General features: G+C 47.2%; 1 protein-coding gene across 2 annotated transcripts in view; it reads right to left on the reverse strand.

Annotated features, from left to right (window-relative positions):
* Positions 1 to 1,927: 1,927 nt before the first annotated feature.
* LOC135899650 (methylosome protein WDR77-like) overlaps positions 1,928 to 21,086 on the reverse strand; it is a 225,214-nt gene continuing 206,055 nt past the window's right edge. For both annotated transcript variants that reach the window (XM_065428958.1, XM_065428957.1), the window contains 2 exons: positions 17,183 to 17,260; positions 1,928 to 2,101 (listed from right to left, as the gene is read on the reverse strand). In XM_065428958.1, coding sequence (XP_065285030.1) covers positions 1,945 to 2,101; positions 17,183 to 17,260 — 235 coding nt within the window. In that variant the 3' untranslated portion in view covers positions 1,928 to 1,944. The remainder of the gene's footprint in view (positions 2,102 to 17,182; positions 17,261 to 21,086) is intronic.

Raw genomic sequence — 21,086 nt, forward strand, 5'->3', positions numbered from 1 at the left:
CATCTGAACTGGATGTGTACCTTCGAGATGCCTGGGCCTTTATACAAGACCACCAAACTTTGGCAAAAGCCAGCCAGGCAAAGTATTACAAAAAGTGCGCTCCAGCTACATTCTAGGATGGAGACTTGGTTCCGCGGGACACGCACCCGCTAAGGCAGCCACTGGATTCACAGCCAAGTTTGCCCCTCAACGCACAGGGCCATTTAGAGTCACTGCACATATTGGACGCAATACCTACAGACTTAGAGACTCGGCTACAGGGAAACAGAAAGGCCTCGCTAATGCAGACCAGCTCAGCCCTTATCATGTGCCTTGAAAGCACTCTTCAGAAGATAAAAGGGGGGCGGAGGTGATTTGTGAGGGTACTGGACCGACGCCAGGTGGCCTAGAGTCGCAGGCACGAGACGGTAGGCAACTCCATAGAGTAACATGCACGGGACGGTAGGCAACGGTGTGTGGCGGGGAGGTAGAACATGGAAGGCGTGTGTGCGCAGTCGGTATGCGGGGAGCGCACGACAACGAACTTAGTAGTGTTTTAGTTGAGCGTGTTTACACTCCGCTCAGCAGCTGAGCAGAGCACAAGCGCGAATGCACATGCGCCGTCTGCTTAGCTGTGCGGGCTAGCGGAGCGAGGAACACGGTCCGCGTAGAAGCTGCCTGAGCGGAGCGTGCTGCACAGTGCTTTAGCTAGCGTTGGCGTTAGAAAGGATTGGATTGAATGCAGAAAGCAAATCGCTGGCTATCACGTAGCGTTCCCCAAGACGGCGCTTTATTTTCCATTGGATACTGGCACAGACTGGTAACGAATTAACAAGCACGTGTCTACATACTTCATGGACAAATAAGTCATATATACATTGTAACGCAGTTGATTGACGCTGTTCTAATAACTTTACGTGGGGCAAGCTTGTGCCCGACAAACAGCTAAGCGGGAACCTCACTAGAACGCCCACAGTCTTTTTGGCCAGAGTCCCACACCTCTTCTTCCCTCGTGTCTCGCGCTGATGACAGGTTGCTCCGATTGCGCGTGCCTTGCGAGCCCGCGTTGCCCGCTTCACTGCCGCTATCTTTCGCAGGTAGCAGTAAACAACTGGATGGACGCAGGAGGTGGCTGGTGCACGTAATTTGAAATCATCTTGTCTACACACACACACACAAACACGTTTTACTGTATAAAAGTGATCTATAGGTGTTTTTATTTTCTTTCATAACCTTGCATTTGGCCAGAGGGCGCTGCAACTACAAAATGTATGCTCCGCTACGCTAAACGTATAACTAAAACGTGAAAATTGCCCGCCACTCCACTTTGGCTTAGTGGGGCCACTCGGAGCGGAGTGTACCGTAAAGATGCTCAACTAAACCACTCCAGTGAGTGAAGTAATCGGCTGAGTAAGCCGTGTGCGGTGCGGCGGGACGGAACGCAGACTGCGTGTGCGTGTGCCAAGGATCTCCCGAAATAAAGAACGTACTTGACAACGCAAAACGGTGGCAAGTATGCAGAACACAAATAGTAGTTAAAACAAGGATGTTTCCTATATCGAAGCATGGGAAGAGCACCTGCTGCTGTGCCTTTGGTCGATGAGCCACCTAGTGGCCGGAGACTTAATCTGCAAGCATGAAACAAGCATGAAACTCACCTGAAAATAGTATTTTACACCGTGGTCGGCATACTCACTCACGAGTAAACTCCCTCAGACTCATTTCAAAGGCATGGGTGTGAGTGTGACTGTGAGTGAGTGATGAAGAGTGTGAGTGGATGAAGTATGAATGTGAATGATTACCGACTGGTGTGAGTAGACGTGAGTGTGATAGTGAATGAGTACCAGTAGCTAGGCTGATGAAGAAGGCATTGAAGATTATTCTGAAAATGACGCTTAGTACTTTACAAGCACTTTGCACTGCACAAGCATACAAGAATTAGAGCTCCTTTATAAGTATACAAGTTTATTGGCCGCTGGCAGAGGAAGGTGCGTCCCCGCTTTCGGGTGCGGGGCCGACCGAGTGCTGTACAACGCGACCATCCCATGCCGCCGACAGGAGCACATGCTCACCAGTCCAGCAGAGGCCTCGCACGAAGTTGCTGTGTTCCTCGCTGCGGTAGCTGCAAAACACAAAATAGGGGGGGGGGCTCTGAAATCACTTCACTTCAATACCTAAAGACACCATGATAGAGGTCCTACGTAAGGGTTGGCAATACATCAGTACATAAATTGTATATGAAATAATTAGCCACACGATCATGGAAATACATTACCCAAGTGTTAAATGCACAAAAAATAATACAAACTAAAGATACAGGAACAGGTAAGCACATTATGCATAACATGGTTACGTAGACTCAAATCATTCAAACTTAGAGTACATGAGCAGATAGGTATGTTACACATAGGCTACGGTTTAATGTGAAAAGCGCAGAGTACCTCTCTCCATCACTAATTGAAGAAGGATACGATCCTCCCCAACAACATGTTAGTTAAGTACCAGCATATATTGAGGAAGAAGAAAACTAGAAAGAAGCACACATTATACGATAAAATTGAAGGCAGAATGGGTTGACCCAACATGTAGTCATGTCACAGTAACTTTTAATGTCTTCCACCACCGCACTCAGTGACGCTCCTTAGAAAAACCAACAGGAATGACGAAAGATGTATATACGTTGCAAAAAATGACATAAGTCACACAAGCACATTGGGATAAATGTGTACAGAGTAGTTTGCAAATTACATCCGAAGAACCGCACACCGACTAAATCTATTAGGAGCCAAACACAGTGAGCCAAGTTTGTTGAGTGCAGGCTCACGCATTGGGCTGAGTTTCTGAGGGAAGTAAGGTGAAGGGAGTGGCTTCACAGAAAATTTTTTATGAAGGCTGACTGCCTGACATCATGCTCCCTCGTACAATAATTTATTTCCTTCTTCCATTCTAGCATACTGTGTATTCTTGTGCAAGGGGTGCACTTTATTTCTTACATTTGGGGATCAATATCGTCGGTGTGGCTAAGACAAAGTAAACGCACGTTTAGAAAAACAGACGCACTGGTGACTGCATATGCAGATACAGAAAGATTTTATTTCAGATTTCAGAGTAACCCCAGTCGCTAGCACCATCCTTGGAACTCGAGCGCTGACACTGTCCTGTTGGATGACCATGTTAACGAGAGAGGTAGTTGTCAGCGCCATTCAGATCATTGAAAACTACTGCCATGATAATTGAAGGTTCTTTGCTATGATTTCCGGTGACAGTGAGTTTCATGCACTCAGCATGTCCACACAGCAGTGGTGAAGGCTGTAGCAGCGGCTGCTACAGATGCCCCCCTCAGGCAGTCGGCGTCTTTTTATGGAGTACTGACATGATATTGATACGTGGACTTGTTTATCTTTTACGGGTGACCGCTTTTCACTGCCTAAGAAATGTTATCGCTCAATGCGAGAGGCGCTCGCATGTATCGGAAGTTTCTCGAATGTTATAGATGGTTCTGTTGTCACCGAAGCTTGTATAATCTTTACACTGGCTAACCTCCCTGTCTTTCCTCCTCTTATCTCTCTCTCTTGTATAATCTGATTGCATGTGTGACGCAAATTGTGTATAACGTTCTGGAAGACACGCGGGTACCGCTGATTGCTCTGAAACCTTCGATGATACGTGTATAAAAGCCAACGCGCTTGGCCAGCAGGTGATATTTTGGACGATCACCGACTGTGTTCGCCGCTATCGTTGTGCTTTGAGTGTAGCCTCTTTTTGAGGGCACAGGTTCACCCAATAAAACACTAGTTTGGCCATTCAGTGTTGCTGCTTTCTTCACCGTCACTACCACGTGGCTATATTATCTACTGTTTGTTTATTTTCATTAAATTTATAAGGCCGTGACCCCTAAAGTGTAGCAAAAATTCTGGCAAGCCTAAATATACTCCAAATATTTTAACATAATAGCTTTACAGCAGCCAATTTTGGTTTCGTTTTCACTGTGTTGTGATGCCATGAGGCAGAAGCTATAGTCACGTGAGAGCATAACATTGCGATGTTCTGACATTTGGTTCGGCTCGCTCGATCGTCTGCCATGCTGCTTGCTACATCAGCCTTCACAACAGCTAGCAGCCTAGGAGGCGACCGACTTCTGCCTGATAGGGCCATAGAGATTGTGGTCAAGTCAACAGCCACAATGGCAGCCCCAGCGTCCCCCATCATGCTTCAACAACCGAGAGAGCCACCACCTTCCGTGGGCGAAGCTCAACCTTCTGTGGAGCTTCGTCAGAGGATCCAGTAATCTGGCTTGAGACTTTCAAAAGCATCTCAGCCTTCAACAATTTCACTTGTGAGGATAGGCTACGCCGCGAGGACTTGGCTCGAGAACCGTGAGTCCACCCTCACAACACCCGATCTGTTCCACAGTAACTTCTTGAGGACCTTCACAAGCGTTGTCCAAAAAGAAAAGGCCGAAGTTCTACTGGAAGCCCAAGCGCAGCTACCTAACGAGAACATTGCCATCTTTATGGAAGAACTGGCCAGTATATTCCGCCACGCTGACCTGGAAATGTCTGAGAAGAATATTCACCTGCTCATGCATGATGCTAGAATGATACGAAAACCACCGAAGACCATCGAAGAAACTGGCGATTCAACCAAAACTGACAAAACTGGCAATTCAACCACCGCACGATCCGAACCAACTAAGCCGAAGGTTAATCACTGGGCATCGACTATTTGCACGAGACTACCAGAGCGATCATACAGGAGGAACCTCAGAAGTTGTTTCCTTCATCGTAGCCTCAAGTGACTTCGATTGCCGCCCTTGTATGCGAGGAGATCAAGCAGTCTCTACGAGGCCCTGAACAACTGAAGCCTCAACCAGAAGCGCTTAGCTACGCCGCTGCAGCCCGCCGTCACATCCCCCCTCCACACCCACATCAGGCCCTGTCATAATTTTGTTGCCAGACGACGCAGCTGAGGCCAGCCCACCTGCTCGTTGGCTATTGCAATGCCCCAATGAAAACGGATATTTGGCGCACCCCCCACCACTGCCTGCTGTGCCATCACTGCAAAGAAGCAGGCCACGTCTACACCATGCCCATACTGCAACATGGGATTACGAGGCTTCGCTGCCAACATGTTGCGTCCACAGCTTGGCGAGCGACCACATGAGATCGCCGACTACTTCGCAGCCACTTAATGGAGCTCTCGACGACCATCTTGTTCGCCATCACCAGGTTGCTACCTGTCACTGCAGTGCCCGCCATACACTGAACACGCCCGAGGTCAGCCTGTAAGCCCATATCCGAGAAACTGAAACCACCAACCGATGGAGATACGGTTAATGTTCGTCAAAATTCCAAAGATCATCCACTACCTACGAAGATGCCGAAAAGACAACATTAATGATATAGCAGCGACACGCCGCCATCAAGACGAAGCCTGAAGCCAAGACTACACCACCTACAGAAGACCTGATAACGAGACAAGATATAGAACCATCGGCCTCCATTGCTTTTTGACGGTCACGCAGTCACCGCTTTAGTGGATACAGGAGCCGACTACTCCATCATGAGTTGATCCTCTGCCACCAAGTTAAAGAAAGTCAAGGCTGCATGGGAAGGCCCCCAAATTCAGACCGCTGTAGGACAGCTGATAACGCTGAATGAAATCTGCACGGCAACAATTACCGTTCATGATCGGGCCTACCCTGCCACATTCATTATCCTCCAACAGTGTTCAAGAGATGTAATCGTCGGCATGGACTTCCTGAATGAATGTGGCGCCATCATCAATCTGAAGCCGATAACGCTATATGAAGGTCAAGCCAGCATCCCACCTCACTTAAACAGTGTCGTTTCCGTTGGCACCAAAACATTCACAGACGTAGAAGGCATCATCGAAGGTGACCAACGTCTACTGCTCGAGCATGAAATTTGTGTCACAAGAGGGATCACTTGATTGCACGGAGGAAAAGTGAACGTGATGCTGACAAACTTCAGTCATGCATTCGAGCACATCAACAAGGGCACAACGACGGCATTCAACGATGATAATGTGGAAAGCAGCAAACCATTTGTCCTCTAGGATTCATCTACCTCGGCGGTCAAAGTTCAGGAACCAGTTCGACATAAATCCAAGTCTCCCCATGAGTAAGCTGCAACAGCTTAAACGTCTTCCCTGATTATATGAAGACTGATTTTCGACATCAAGTGTTGGACGCATAATAAACGGAGAATGTGCTCGACCACTACACCAGAGCCCTTAGAGTTTTGATGCGAGAACGTAAAGCTATAAAGCAACAAGCTGATAAAATGCTGCGTGACACCATCTAGCGGTCAGAAAAGCCCATGGGCATCTCCTGTAGTCTCGGTGAAGAAAAAGGACGGAGGGCTGCGCTTCTGCGTCAATTATCGTTGGTTGAACAAGATAACTAAAAAGGACGCATACCCCCTCCCATGAATAGACGACACATTGGATCGACTTTGTAACGCTAAGTAGTTCTCGTCGATGCATCTTAAGACTGGTCACTGGCAAACAGAAATCGACGAGAGGGATCGCGAGAAGACTGCCTTCATCATGCCGGACGGCCTCTAAGATTTCACGTTATGCCATTCGAACTGCGCTTGACACCTGCAAAGTTCCAGAGCATGATGGACACGCTGTTAACAGGGTTGAAGTGGCATTCCTGTCTCGCCTACTTGGACAACGCCATTGACTTCACTGGGAATTTTGACTATCACAGTAGGCAAAGTGCTGGAAAAGTGTTGGAAAAGTGCTGCTTCAATTACGATGAGCGTGTTTTTCGGCCACATCATCCATAAATTTGGAATCCGCCCCAATCCACAGAAGACATCTGCCACAGCTAACTTCCCACAGCCTACCGACAAGAAGGGAGCGTGTAGATTTCTTGGCTTGTGTGCCCATTACAGGCACTTCGTCAAGAACTTATTGCGCATCGCCGAGCCATTAACCTTTTTCACGAAATCAGATGTAAATCTCAAGTGGCAAGTGCCGCAAGCCGAAGCCTTCCAGGAGCTTAAACAGTGCCTGCAGTCACCACCAACGCTCACCCACTTTGACGAAGACGCTGATACTGAAATTCACACAGATGCAAGTAACCTATGCCTCGGCACCATTCTAGTCCAAAGGAAAGATGGATTGGAAAGGGTCATTACTTACACTAGCCGGTTGCTGTCAAAAGCTGAAGTCAATTATTTTACAATGGAAGAAGAATGCCTTGCCATCATTTGAGCTACCATGAAATTCCGCCTTTACCTTTACGACAGGCCCTCCAAAGTCATGAGCAACGACCATGCTTCGTGTAGGCTGCCCAATTTGAAGCATCACAGGATGGAGTCTCAGACTCCAGGAATTCGACATCACTGTCGTCTACAACTCATAATGGAAGCTCTGATGCCGACTGCCTATCACGTACCCCCATTGACCCGCCACAGACGACGAGAATGACAACATGTTCCTAGGAACAATAAGCGCAGAAGACTTCACTGAACAGTAACGAGCAGACCTGGAGTTTTTAAAAAGCCTCAATGAGTATTTGGTAGGCAACACCGAAGTTGTCTCTAGGCAATTTAGGCGAGGATTGTCTTCATTTTCCCTGCAAATCGACATCCTCGTAAAGAACTTCTTCCCAGTCCGCGCCAACTGCCTTCTCGTCATGCGTGTCGTATTGCAGCCAGAAATATTACATGCCCTGCATGATCACCAGACAGCCGGGCCCCTCGGATTTTCCCGGATGCTTGCAAGGATAGAAGTCAATATTGGCTGTGCCTCAGCACTGACGTCGCCTGTTACATCAAGAGATGCTCAGACTGTCAGCAACGCATGGCGTCCCAACAAGGCCAGCAGGACTGCTACAGCCAATCGAGCCTCCTTGCCAACGCTTCCAACAAATCGGGATAGACTTATTGGGGACATTTCCGACATCAACATCTGGGAATAAGCAGAGCATTGTAACTACCAACTACCTTAGCCACTACGCCGAAATGAAAGCCCTGCTTAAAGGTAGTGCGGCCGAAGTGGTGAAATTATTCATCAAGAATATTTTGCTATGACACAGTGCCCCAGAAGTGCTCATCACCGACTAGGAACAGCTTTTACAGCAGAGCCCACGCAAGCATGTCTGTAACACAGCTGCACAAAACTACAGGAGGACAGCTGCCTACCACCTGCAGATTAATTGTCTTATGGAGAGGCTAAAGAAAACACTCGCCGACATGTTGGCAATTCAGGTCGACATCGAACACAAGACGCAGGATGCCAACCTTCCATATGCAACCTTTGCTTACAACATGGCGGTGCAAGAAACAAAGCAGATCACACCATTCATGCTGCCGCACGTCAATGACAAAGAGAATATCGGTGTCGCCGCCTATCTCCAGCGCACCGAAGAAGCCCGACAGCTCAACCACCTGCGCATTAAAAACAAGCAGAGGAGCAACAGCCAGCACTACAATCTTCGTCGAAGCTACGCGGAGTACCAGCCTAGCAATTGTGTTTGGGTTTGCACCCCAATATGCTGACAAGGTCTCAGTGAGAAGCTTTTCCACCACTATTTTGGACCCTACAAGATCATCCGACACATTGGCGCAATGGACTGAGGTCGTGCTAGATGGCATTTGGCGGCGCCATCTGAACTAGTCGATGTTCTGCACCTTCAGCTGTTCTAACAGTGCTAACAAACATTGGGACTGTGTTTCTTTATTGCTTTGTTACTTTTTTCTTTCCTATTAGCTTTCCTATTATGTTCGTAGCACCAGGACCATGCTTGTTAAGATGGAGGCCATGACAAGTGTACTTGTTTATCTTTCTCGGATGACCGCTTTTCACAAGCTAACAAATTTTAAACATTATTGCTCGGCGCTCGACATGCCTGCATGTGTCGGAAGTTTCTTGAATGTTATCGATGGCTTCATCCATTGTCTGTTGTCACCAAACATTGTGCAATCTGATTGTATGCGTGACACGAATTGTGTAGTACTTTCTGGAAGACGTGCGAACACCAGCGATTACTCTGGAACCATCAATGACCCATGTATGAAAGCCGATGCGTTTGACCCGCAGCTCAGATTTCCCCGATCAAAGACTATGTTCGTCAATATCGTTTTGCTTTAAGTGTAGCCTGTTCTTTATGGGCACAGGTTTGCCCAATAAGAACTTAGTTTTGTCATTCACAGTTTTGCTAATGCATCCTTGACCATCACTAGTATGTGACAAACTGGTCCATCACAAAAAGCTAAATAATGTACGCATAATAATACAGTTAAACCTGAATAAAATGAAGTCGGTAAAATCGGCAATTTACTTTATTATATGAAAATTTCAATGTATTGAAATTCGACCCTTTATGGAAACAAGCACAGTCACCGATCAATTTTACATGGAAATGGGTCGCAGAATTTTCCAAATTATCGGACAATCTAAAGAAAGTTGAATGAGAAAACAATTCATTTGGATAAATTTTGGAGTCGGTGACGAATGATACTGTTTTATGACAAGGAAAACACGGGCAAGGCGGGATATGGAAATTCAAGACGATGAGCAAAACGGACTTCGAATATATCTTAACATCAGTGGTATAGATTAAGTGAAGCCAGCCACGCTTTTGCATGCACTCCGCCCCCGCGGCTGATAGCGTCACCCACACTGCGACGGCGCTATCAGGAAAAGCGCCGGCCATGAAGAGTGAATGCTTTGTTTGCCTCTCGCTCTAACGGGTCACCGAAACCCGAGATTACGCAACCTCAAATACTAAACATGCGGTAAGTAAGCTTACACAATGTCATGCCATCTCAGCACGTCCACTCTTTGCATACGCGGCAGATTACGTCCAACGCAGTGTGTGCGGCTGTGTATGTGCTCAGCCGTATTACAGCCATGTGCAGCCATGGCTGAGACATGTGCCAACTTAGCCCCCATTCCTGCCTCCCGCCCCCTCGCATGCGCTTGATCGCGTTACTACAAGCTCGCTCCCCTCCCCCTCTTTGCCTTTGTTTGTACGGAAGGTGGCACTTGTAAAGCCACTATCTTTCTTGTCTCACCCTTGCATACTTACACTCGCACCTAAAGCACACAGTGCGCAGGGCACGATATCGCACTTGCACTTTATACCGAACATGATGCGGCTCCACTTCGGCGGTCGCTCTTGTTGCGTGGCATGCGATTTGAGAAGTGCCATTTGCAAGCAACCGCTTGTAATTCAATTATTTGACCATGTGCATCTGCGGAAGTTCCCATTTATTGTCGCGGCAGAGAAATTTTGTTATATTTAAATCGCAAAGAAACACACTTCGTTATATTGAGGTTCTAAATATATGGTTTCTACGGCCAAGAGGCAATGAAAAGTTAATAATCTGCTATATCGAGAATGTCGTTATATTGAATTTCATTATGCAGAGGTTTAACTAGGTTCATAATCCTAGCGCTTTTCATTATCAGTGATGCTACAGCCACATGCCATTTCAGAGCAGCTTTTGGAGCAGCCAAAAATACATTCTGGAGCAGTGAAATGGATTTGCGGAGCAGGTTTATGAAAGCATTTGCGAACAATATTATATGATAGGTGTTCTGTCGACAGCGACAGACGGCGGGGGTCCAGCGTCTGGAAAGCACACGGCAAGCACCGGCAACGATGCCGACACAACAACTTTTGGCGATGAGGATGGGATTCCCACTCCAGTTCCGGCTGAAGCTAAGTTCCGACTGAAGCTTCGGGGCACTAACGAACTTCGAGAGTGAAACAATTTTTTCGGAGAGTGCACGGCATGCAACCTCCACCAATGCACTTGTGTTGCGAGGCCCAACCACCTAAGCCTTCTTCAGCCCATTTCTCTCACCTTCTATGTTTCTGCTTCAAGTTCTGGCTTGTTCCTGCACCCATACTTGGCATGGCTTTCTTTGCTCTGAACCTTCCTGTCTTTCTTGAGTTGCCTTGCCCGCTGTCTATTCTGTGGAACTGATAGAAAAAAATTTTCCAGGCCCACCTTGAAGCGGCCGGCGGCGGCAAATGGACGGACGTGCGGCGAGCATCCGCGTTCGTCAGTGTGCTGGGAGAAGGACAGTGCAAGTACTTCGCCGAAGAGGAGCAGGAAGCGGCAAGATAGTTGGCTCAAGTGGCTTCAGCGTCAGCCGATTCTGTTCCGGCCGGTTTGGAATTTCCAAAACTCATGCAACTTCTTGACCGCCTGTTCGCCGCATCAACAAACGTATTGGCGGAGAGGAACGAGTTTACGATCCCGAGGCAACTTGGGGGAGGAAGAATTTTCTTGACTTCGTTACGGCGTTGAAGAAAGAGCAGTCCAGTGCAGCTTCAGCACCACTTATAACGAGCACGTCCGAGATCAGATTATCTATGGTGTAGCGAAAGCCAGCGCTCGCGAGAATCTGTTAGCCCATGATGAAAACCTGTCTCTGGACAAGGCGGAAGAAACTGGCAATTTGTTAGAAGCACTGGATTGAGTGAACTGCACATTCGGCTCTGAAAATATACAAAGGGTTGAGACATCTCCACATGGCGTTCCGTCGACGTGCCAAGATGGCCGACTTCCAGGAAGCCGAAAAGAGGGTTGACATTTATCGCGAGGCTCCTCCGGGAACCATGGTGATTCGCAGACCTCAGTAAATCATCAGGAAGACCAGTATGTGAAGAAAGGACTTAATTTCGAACATCGTGCATGCAATCGGTGTGGCAGCACAAAACATATCACGTCCTACAAGACTTGTCCAGCAAGAAATTGGCACTGCAGTGCCTGCCACATGTTGGGCCATTTCACTTTAGTTTGCTGAAAGACTCAAACCACTGTGCAACATGCCTCTTCCGCAGAAAGTAGCTCAAGTACGCTGTTTTCGTCAACAATCTCAGATCAGCTACCGCGTCTGTCGACCATCATCGCCTTTGAAACTAAAAAAGACTTGGAAGTTCAAGTCATAGTTAGCGGCGTCTCCCTGGAACTGCTGGTGGACACGGGAGCGTCTGTGCCATTGATGACTGCCGATGATTTTAGACATCATTTTGGTGAGCAGCACATGCTGTCAAAAACATCAATGGACTTGAGAAATTTCTCCAAGCAATGCATTGACATTCAAGGTTTGTTTCAAGCCACTGTCCAGTTTTTCCAAAGGTCATACTCCATCATGTTTCACGTAACGACTAAAGGGACATCACTGCTGGGACTAGACGCCATCCAGCACTTGGGTATTTAGATCGATGGTATGTCATTGACATGTTGTCTGGCATCACTTCATTCAGTACAGAGTTCCGTAGCTGTACCTCAGGGTTTTGATCACCTCTTCAGTGACGAGCTGGGTCTCGTCAAAAACTTCGTGCACTGATTTCATCAACAACAAGATGTAACACCAGTATCTTCAAAGTTGCGCAGACTACCCCTGGCTCTCCGCGACCAAGTCACCAGTGAACTGTGACATCATCAAGTGCGTCAAGGCTTCTGAGTGGGTGTCCTCACTCACTGTCGTGCACAAGGATGGAGCCATCCGGCTCCGTGTTGACCTATAGAAACCAAATAAGGAAATGGTCATTGATGGGTATCCTTTGCGGCATGTAGAGGAATTACTACAGATATTTCATGGTGCCGCTTATTTTTCTAAGCTAGATCTAGCATATGCTTATCCTCGGCTGTTATTGGAGGAAGATAGCAGAGATCTCACCACATTCATAACTCATGAAGGCTTATTTAGATACAAACGTGTCTGTTTTGGTTCGGCATCCACACCAGCAGTATTTCAGAAAATTATGCCACAAATTTTCAAGAATTGCAACAATTTTGTCTGTTTGATGATATTTTGGTACGAGTAAGACACAACTTGAGCTAACTTGAGATGCTAACTTGAGAGAAGTCCTAGTTTGCATTTCGAACAGTGGTATGAAACTTAATGAAAAATGTGTTTTTTCAGTTAGAGAACTTACTTTTCTAGGCCATAAAATTTCAGCTGAAGGCATTTCGCCTGTAGAAAGCAAGGGAAAAGCAATTCTGAATACTCCTGCTCCTACAGATATTAAGTCATTTCGATCTTTTCTAGGACTCGGTAGTTATTATGCCAAATTCATTGATGATTATGTGGATCTGGTAGAACTGCTTCGCCTCACTCATGCTCAAGGCAAGGGAAAAGTTTTGTTTGGTCTGATGATGCCCAACACAGCTTCAAACAGTTGAAAGCTCGTCTTACATGTTCTCCTGTCATTAAGGTGTTCAATCCTGAATTACCTGTAGTAGTCACGACTGATGCATCTGATGTTGGTACTGGTACTGTGTTACAGCAATATGAAGCTTTTACCAGTGGTGGTCCAGGCAGTTTAGGATTTGGAGCAATTCTTGGAGCAGGAAAAATGTCATTGTTTAGCAGTTTAGGAGCAACCACACCAGCATTTTGGATCAGTTTCGAAACAGAAAAATTTGTCTTTTTGTAACACTTGGTGTAGTACAGCAGTAATCTGTAGCCATTTGATGAAGTGAGTTGTTACTGTGCAATCAGTAAGTGCTGCTCAACATAGAAGCAAGACACAAAGCCACTGTTGTCGCAGTTATTTTGGAGAAAGTTCACTATGTTGCTTTGCTGCTCAGCGGTGCGAACATAGCTTTGATGCTTCGCCGTGGAAACGTGCAGTTTCATGTCACCTTTGCCACCGTGAGACACGCTGACGTCGCGGCCACACATACAAAATGTTCTCCTTTTCTTTATGTCAAAAAGAACGAAAATGAAGAAGTATAAGATCGCAAAAACTTCGGACATACCTTGTCTTAGGCTTTGATAGTGCCATGGCATCGAGCACACGAGGATTCTAACTTTACACGGTGCACCGCACACACACGGCCTACACTCTAAAACAAAATTACACCCTTTGGGTTGTAGCTTGCCACATAACAATAATCGTCATCTGTCTTGTCTGCATTTCCTTTCATTAACGATGCGAGCCCAGTACTTCCCATTAGCGAACGGCATGCACGTTATCAGCATGACATAGCATTCCCGACAGGAAAGTAGCGGGTGCGGCGTTTTCAAGAAAGGAAACGCAAGCAAGGCAGATGGCGATTATTGTTGTGTGGCAAATACAGTAAAAGCTCGTTAATTCGAACCGCAAGGGGAAGCCGCTTCAGTTCGAACTAACGAAAGTGGAGGAGAGCAACAGTACACTGCGATTTGGAAGCAGTAGGGCATGTCAGAAATTTGGCGTGTCAGAAAGTGATGGCGTGTGCCGCGGGCACACGCCACCTTCAAGTCGAAGCTCTGGGTCCGACTGTGCCACACCACCGATGTCCACCGAAACGAACGTTAGCCGAGGCTTAACACTATCACAGTGATTCGCGACGGCCGATACCTCCTAAGCTGAAAACAGAGGTGCACAACCGATGAAGACTGCCGAGACAAAGACGCTGAACATGTGAAGGTGGCGAAGGCCCTGATTCGTTGGTTCTTGATTGCAAGCGCAGCTGCGACGTACTTGATTCGCTGTGTTTTGGCGATTGCCGTGCCATCTCCGCACAACATTAGCATGCTTCAAAGTGTTGTTTACACTGGCTTTACTCAACAAAGTATAACAAAGTGGTGTCATCTACAAGGTCAACTGCTCGGACTGTGATGCCAGCTACATTGGCGAGACAGGGCGGCGACGTCGCACCCGTATCAAGGAACATCTAAGAGATGCTACGAAAGCCACCCATGCTACACGTGCCAAGACAGAATTGGTTGATCATTGTTTATCAAAGGGACACATGTTTGATTTTAACAATGTAACCACACTAGCACGGGAACGCCGATGGGGCCCAAGAAAGTTCGTAGAATCATGGTTCATCCGTCGTAATCAATCTTCATGTAACTCTAACCGTGGCCCCCTGCCGGATGTTTACGGCACTTTCATAGATAAATAGGATGTATTTCTCATTTGTTGCCATTGTGTACTGACGATGCCACCCGCATAGGTGGCGAAACGTCTATGCTTTTGTTATACTTTGTTGAGTAAAGCCAGTGTAAACAACACTTTGAAGCATGAGTTCCCCTGGCTTTTGGAACATTTTCTCACAACATTAGCAGCTGTACAAGATTTGCAAAGCCTCCGAGATTCGCAACAGGCAAGAAGTCTCGGAGGTTACGGAGAACGGAGAGGCGGCAGCCGCCGCTGCCTTCTGGCTGACCCCGCATCGGTTGGATTTTTTTCCGCTTTTGCCTTCTCTCGCCATTCTCTCCGTTTCGGAGGCAATACAGCCTTGTGTGTAGGCAGTAAGCGCGTTTCTCTGGCCGTGTGCCAGGCGAGCGTAGTTCGAATTATCCGTGAGGGAACCTTCTCGCGTTCGAATTAACGGACTTTTTTATACATAGACTTCTGTGGAGCTTGGCCGGACCAAATCGTACAGTTCAAATTATCCATAAATTCGAATTATTGAAGTTCGAATTAACGAGCTTTCACTGTACGCTGAACACTCTTAGACAAAGGTACACCCCAATGGGTGTACCTTTGTCTAAGAGTGTAAAACGCATGTCTTTGTTTCAGAGGCATGCACGAAATGCAAGAGCTACATTGGCTCTGGCTTTGGTCGGCTTACAAGGCCCCGTAGTCGGCTGCTTAGTCGATGATGCCGATGGTACTAGTGCAGCTGTTGTTGGTCAAGCTGACGATTACGATGTGGCTGTTCGCATGGTGCTGGTTTCGCAAAAACCCTTACTGCGCAAACAGAGACCACTTTTCGGGAGATATACGACAACGATCTGAAATCTGGAAGTTCAGTAAAAAATCGGGAGTCTTCCGGGCGAATCGGGAGGGTTGGCAGGTATGTACTATTTTTTTGCCTTCCAGTGGCTAATCAATCCTACATTTGTGCACGTATGTGCTGCTTTCGTCGCTGTTCCCTTTGTCAGCATTGGGTACAGGATTTCTTTCGATTGGAGTTGATGGCTCAGACAACCCTTGTACCAAGACAGGCGTGCTTCATAATCAAACGGTGGTTTCACCACGTTAAAATTACAGAATGAAATTTTCGTTTGTCCCAAAACCAAGTGAGCACTGTGGTAAGGCTGCATGCAATGCATTGACCTTAGCAGAGTTTTTCACCATATATACCAAAACTATAATAGTAAATGATCGAGTACAGTCAACATCTGAATTTTCGGGCTGTCTAGAAGCCGTGAAAACATCTGAAAAAAAAAAAAACAGCGAATGTATGCTTTTTAATGCTCCCAAGGGTTCAAATCACCACAGGCACATGTGAAATAGCTCTGCCAGTACACTTATTCGGCATATCAATGCTCATACTTTGACAGGGGATGGCGGGTGCACGCATGTATAATTAAATTAAGGAATACATACTGTGTTCCGTGACAACTGAATCTGCCCACTCTTGGTATGCTTCACCATGCAACACTTCTGTATTGAGGCGAAGCTGACTTTCGGGAACAGGCATTGTGCAGCGAGTATTCACAGAATGACTCCACCCTCCGAGAGGGCGCACGCATCGAGGCACCCTAGCTGCCACCAGTACGTGGCGCCACCTGTGGCTTTGTGCGTCTATATATATTCGTGCTCAATAAACGGTGTGTGCGCTCTTTTTTTTTGTTGAGCTGAGAAGTACCGTCATGTCACTCGGTCCCTGCATGTACTTTTACAGCACAAGCCACAAAACAAGGGGCAGTAAAAAGTATGCATTCATTTTTTTCGGACTGCCCAATTTTCAAATGTTTTCGCGACCTCTAGGAAGTCCGAAAAATCTGACATTGACTGTACACATAGTCAATGCGTTTGACGGTGAGATCAGATTTTGACCACCAGTGACAGTGCTCGCTGCTATCATTGTGCTTTGAATGTGACATGTTTTTCTGGTAAAAGTTTGCCCAATAAAGAGCTAAATTTGTGACTGCCTATTTTGCTGCTACCTGGTTCTTCAGCGTCACTACAATGTGAGAATATGCACCCTGCGTGCTCTGATAAGGAAAAGCACACTTGTGTAACACATATGTTTGCAGATGCATTGACAGCTGCGAGGCATGCAAAAATCCTTGGGACACAACGAGCAAGCAAACACAAAAGGGTGTGATGTAGGGCTGTTGGTTCATCTTAGAAAGCCTGGGACCAGTGCAAGACACGAGAACGGAGGCAAGGAAGCGATTGTGCGGTGTCTCGTTTCCGTCCTTGTTTCTTGCGCTGTTCTCCTGCTGTGTAAGGAAAGTAAGTGCATGTCCAACTCACGTGATGTTGTCCTCCGTCTTTGACACGTCAAGCACTTGCACAATTGGGTTGTCGGCACACACTGCCAACAAGCTTGGCCTGTATGAGAAGAAGACAATTGCAGGGAGAAGAGCTAAGCACACTTGTCAAGTCCTTTTCTGTGTTTTTTACAAAGCATCTAATGCCGTGTCTTCACTTTGCAATGACATTCGTGATGTTCTAAACAATCTAGTTGTTCAGGACCCTAATTAGCCCCTTTTATCACTGGGAGATTTTAATTTCCTGGAAATTTTATGGAATGAAAATTCTGTCACCTACAAGCAAATGTCTTCTGAATGCGTAGATTTTGTTAGTGTCAGTTTTTACAACCTATCACAAATTGTTCTTGAACCAACCCACATGACTGCACATTTGATTATTATAACCAAAAACGTGGCATGGGGAGCATTATAGTGAGCAGTTTATTTCGCCACAGTACTTATAAAACAGTTGATGTGACAACGGTTGCTCATTGATATATTCAATTATTGTTAAAACTGGCATTGTTACAGACCCTTTTCATGACAATCCCATGGGCACCGCCATGTTTGATCACGTTCAGCTGCCTGAGTTGCCTCCGCAGTTATAATGATGTGCACGACGCCGGTGTGGCTCAGCACAACTGTTTTGGTGGATATTGTAAACTGTGACAGGGTGCATGACACAAAGCTTTGGCTACAACTTCAGAGGACATGTAAGCACTTTTGATTCTCATTAGACCTTGTTCAAACTCTGCGAGCAGTGTATACGGTGATTGTACTTGAAGCGGGGCTAGAGGTGTGTTCCAAATTAACTGTCCAAACCTTTCGCTTATGAACTAAATTAGAATTAGTATGTTTTCCTCTTTGTTCCTCGTTTGGCAAGCACTTTGAAGCAGCGGCTTGCCATGTTTCTGACTCAGTACAGTTGACGACAGATAATTTGGACTCCACAGGGAACGTAAATAAATCTGAACTATCGAATGTCAAAACAACAACAACAACAACGACCAAAAACAAATGTATCCAGAAAAGATCATTTTACCCTCAAACCGACTCTCCGCTAGGGGCCGTGGAGTACTGACGTGCCTCACATGAGCTCGTGCGTCTTGCGCTCATTTCTACAGAAAGGCCACTCACCCCTTTCATTTTTCACCGACAGAATCGGCAAGCTGCAAGGAACCAGCGGATACCACCTACTTTAAAAGTGAGTGCGTTTTGGTCAAGATTTAGAGCTTCATCTTTACCGACCATCCCGCGCCTTGCTAAGCCTAACGCCGCGCGAGACCCGAACGGCCCACTGTGGAGAACCGCCGTCGCACGTGCAACAGGCACACGGTGCACGTGAAAGGAGGCCGACAGCGCTCGCTGCCGCACGTGCATTGCACGTGCACTGTGAGCCGAAGAGGAGGCTCGGCGCTTGCAGGTGCTGCGGCTGACAAGCAGACTTTGAGATGAGCCAAGAAACACCCGCGACGGACGCGACGTCAAGCGAACGAAAAGAAGAAACAAGCGCAATGCATACAGACTCAGCGGAAGAAGCCGACGTCGCGCAATTTAGGACCTACGATAAAAACAGTGGCAGAACTATAGACCTCAATGACCAATGGCTAACATGGGAAAGGAAAGGCAATAAGGAAATCACGCGCATCAAAGCCCCCGCAGTGACCCAATCCACACAACAGCCAGTCATGCCGCCGCCGCCGCGCAAATTCAGAATGCCACCGCTACCTTTGGACGACATCAAGATTGTCTACTGCCCCCAAGCTGGCCTTGAACACGCCAAATGGTCACTCGTCGCAGTCACTCACGCAATTGGAAGATCCAGCGGAATATTGCAAAAAAAATTCCACGACAACGTGCAAGTACAAATGCAAAAAGAAGAAAACCTCATCATTACAAGTACAGCAAACAAGAACTACTCTCAAAACTTAGCCGAGGTCACTAACATACAGCTTAAAGGCCATATTTACAACGTAAAAGCCAACTCTCGTCTACCCGAAGACGTCAGCAAAGGTGTTATCTACGGTATCACGCCTGGGACTTGCAGTGCGGAACTAATGGATGGAATTTGAGTGTCAGCACGCTATACAGTCCTCAACGCCCGCATGCTCGGACAGTCGACGACGGCGGTCATCTATTTTGAGGGCCCACACGTACCCACCACTATCACTTATCAGAGCGGCGACTACCGATGCAAGCCCTACCGCAAATCAGTTCAGTATTGCCGAATCTGTGACAACTTCGGACATTGTCAAGACGTTTGCCCGAAACCAACCCCAAATTTCTGCTACAAATGTGGAAAAACAAACAAACCCCCAAACTATGACTGCCATCCCACGTGCAAGATTTGCAGAGAAGGACACGGAACGTCTGGGAAAGAATGCAAGAAAAAGCTCAAGCCCAATCCACTGCCTTACCAAGTAAGACAGCAATGGCAAAACAGGATCCAAGAGCAAGACAGTCGGTGGAGCTCAACCGCGATGAGTTCCCTTAACTAGGCGCTGCCGATGGATGTGCTGCCTACTCAAGTGACGCCTCCAGTGGCATCGCAAGAACTAGCAGACCCACGTCAAGATCACGATCAAGATCGTGGTTGCATTCCCAAAAATGCGTGAATTACGCTGAAGTGGCCAGTGGATGAGCCGCCAACTCAAGTAACGCCTCCAGTAGCACCGCAAGAAGTAACAGACCTACGTAAAGATCGCGATCGCGTACCCGAAAACGCCTGAATTACGCTGAAGTGGCCGGCAGCTCAGGCAGTGCCAGCGTCAGATTGGCAGAAGCTGTAGCCGTAAGAGCCCTCGAGAGCAAGCTACAAAATCAACAGTCTCATAGACAGACTATTCCAAAGATGCAAAGAATATGAACATGGAAGCAAGCAACCATTTACAGCGCTAACCACGGAGGCAGTTGATTCCGCTATCGAAGCTAGAGTTCAAAAGCACCTCCAGGCTTTCGAGGACATCTTCACAAAGAACATCCTTGCCCTGATTGAAAACATCACCAAGCCTATCGTCTAGAAGATTGCGACCCTTAACGCCCAAGTCACCACCCTCGCAACTCTCACAAGCCAGGTTACCGGCCTAACAGCCCAGGTAAACAATTTCATAGCACACGCAAAGAACAATTATGTCACCAAGTGCTACCTCGACAGCCTTCTCAACACGATCGAGCAGAGTAGAAAGAAGGCTCACATGAACAGTCGCAATGCCTCCCGCTCGATCTCACCCAACCATGAAGCTGCCTGTGAAGCTGAAGAGCCTCATGATGGCAACACTTAAAACCACAACAAAGAGCCCGCAAAATACTCTGCTCATCTGGCAATGGAACTGTCGATCCTTCCGTCCCCGGTATGCAAACCTACAAGAACTCGTCAAACTGGACCACCCTGATGTAATTGCCCTACAGGAAACCAATACCCACGACGTCCGACTTCAAGGATACAGCGCTCATGCACTAACTCAACGCACAGCCATCCTTACCAAGAAAACTCTCACAACACAGGAACACGAAATAGAAGACATCCCCATCGAGCACACCATGGTGGAGATCATACCAGACAGAAAAACGCAGCAAAGCCTCTTTATTGCCAGCATATACAGCCCTCCTCGTGATCAACTTCCGGAATTCGACCACTTTGTCCGTGAACTCAGGAAACGCATGAAAGGCCATCAAGTTGTCATAATGGGAGATTTCAACGGCCCACATACAGCATGGGCTTATCCAAACACCACCAAGAAGAGAGCGCGAGTGCATGACACTGCTGAACAACACAGGCTGACCCGCTGGAACGACCCATTGCAGGCTATGAGAGTTGGGAACAGTATCTCCAGGGACACAAACCTGGACCTTACGTTCACAGCGAACGTCCACTGGGCTGAGCGCAGTCGACTCTAGGAGACGCT

This window comes from Dermacentor albipictus, unplaced genomic scaffold (genome assembly GCF_038994185.2).
Source record: "Dermacentor albipictus isolate Rhodes 1998 colony unplaced genomic scaffold, USDA_Dalb.pri_finalv2 scaffold_16, whole genome shotgun sequence".
Taxonomy (NCBI): Eukaryota; Metazoa; Arthropoda; class Arachnida; order Ixodida; family Ixodidae; genus Dermacentor; species Dermacentor albipictus.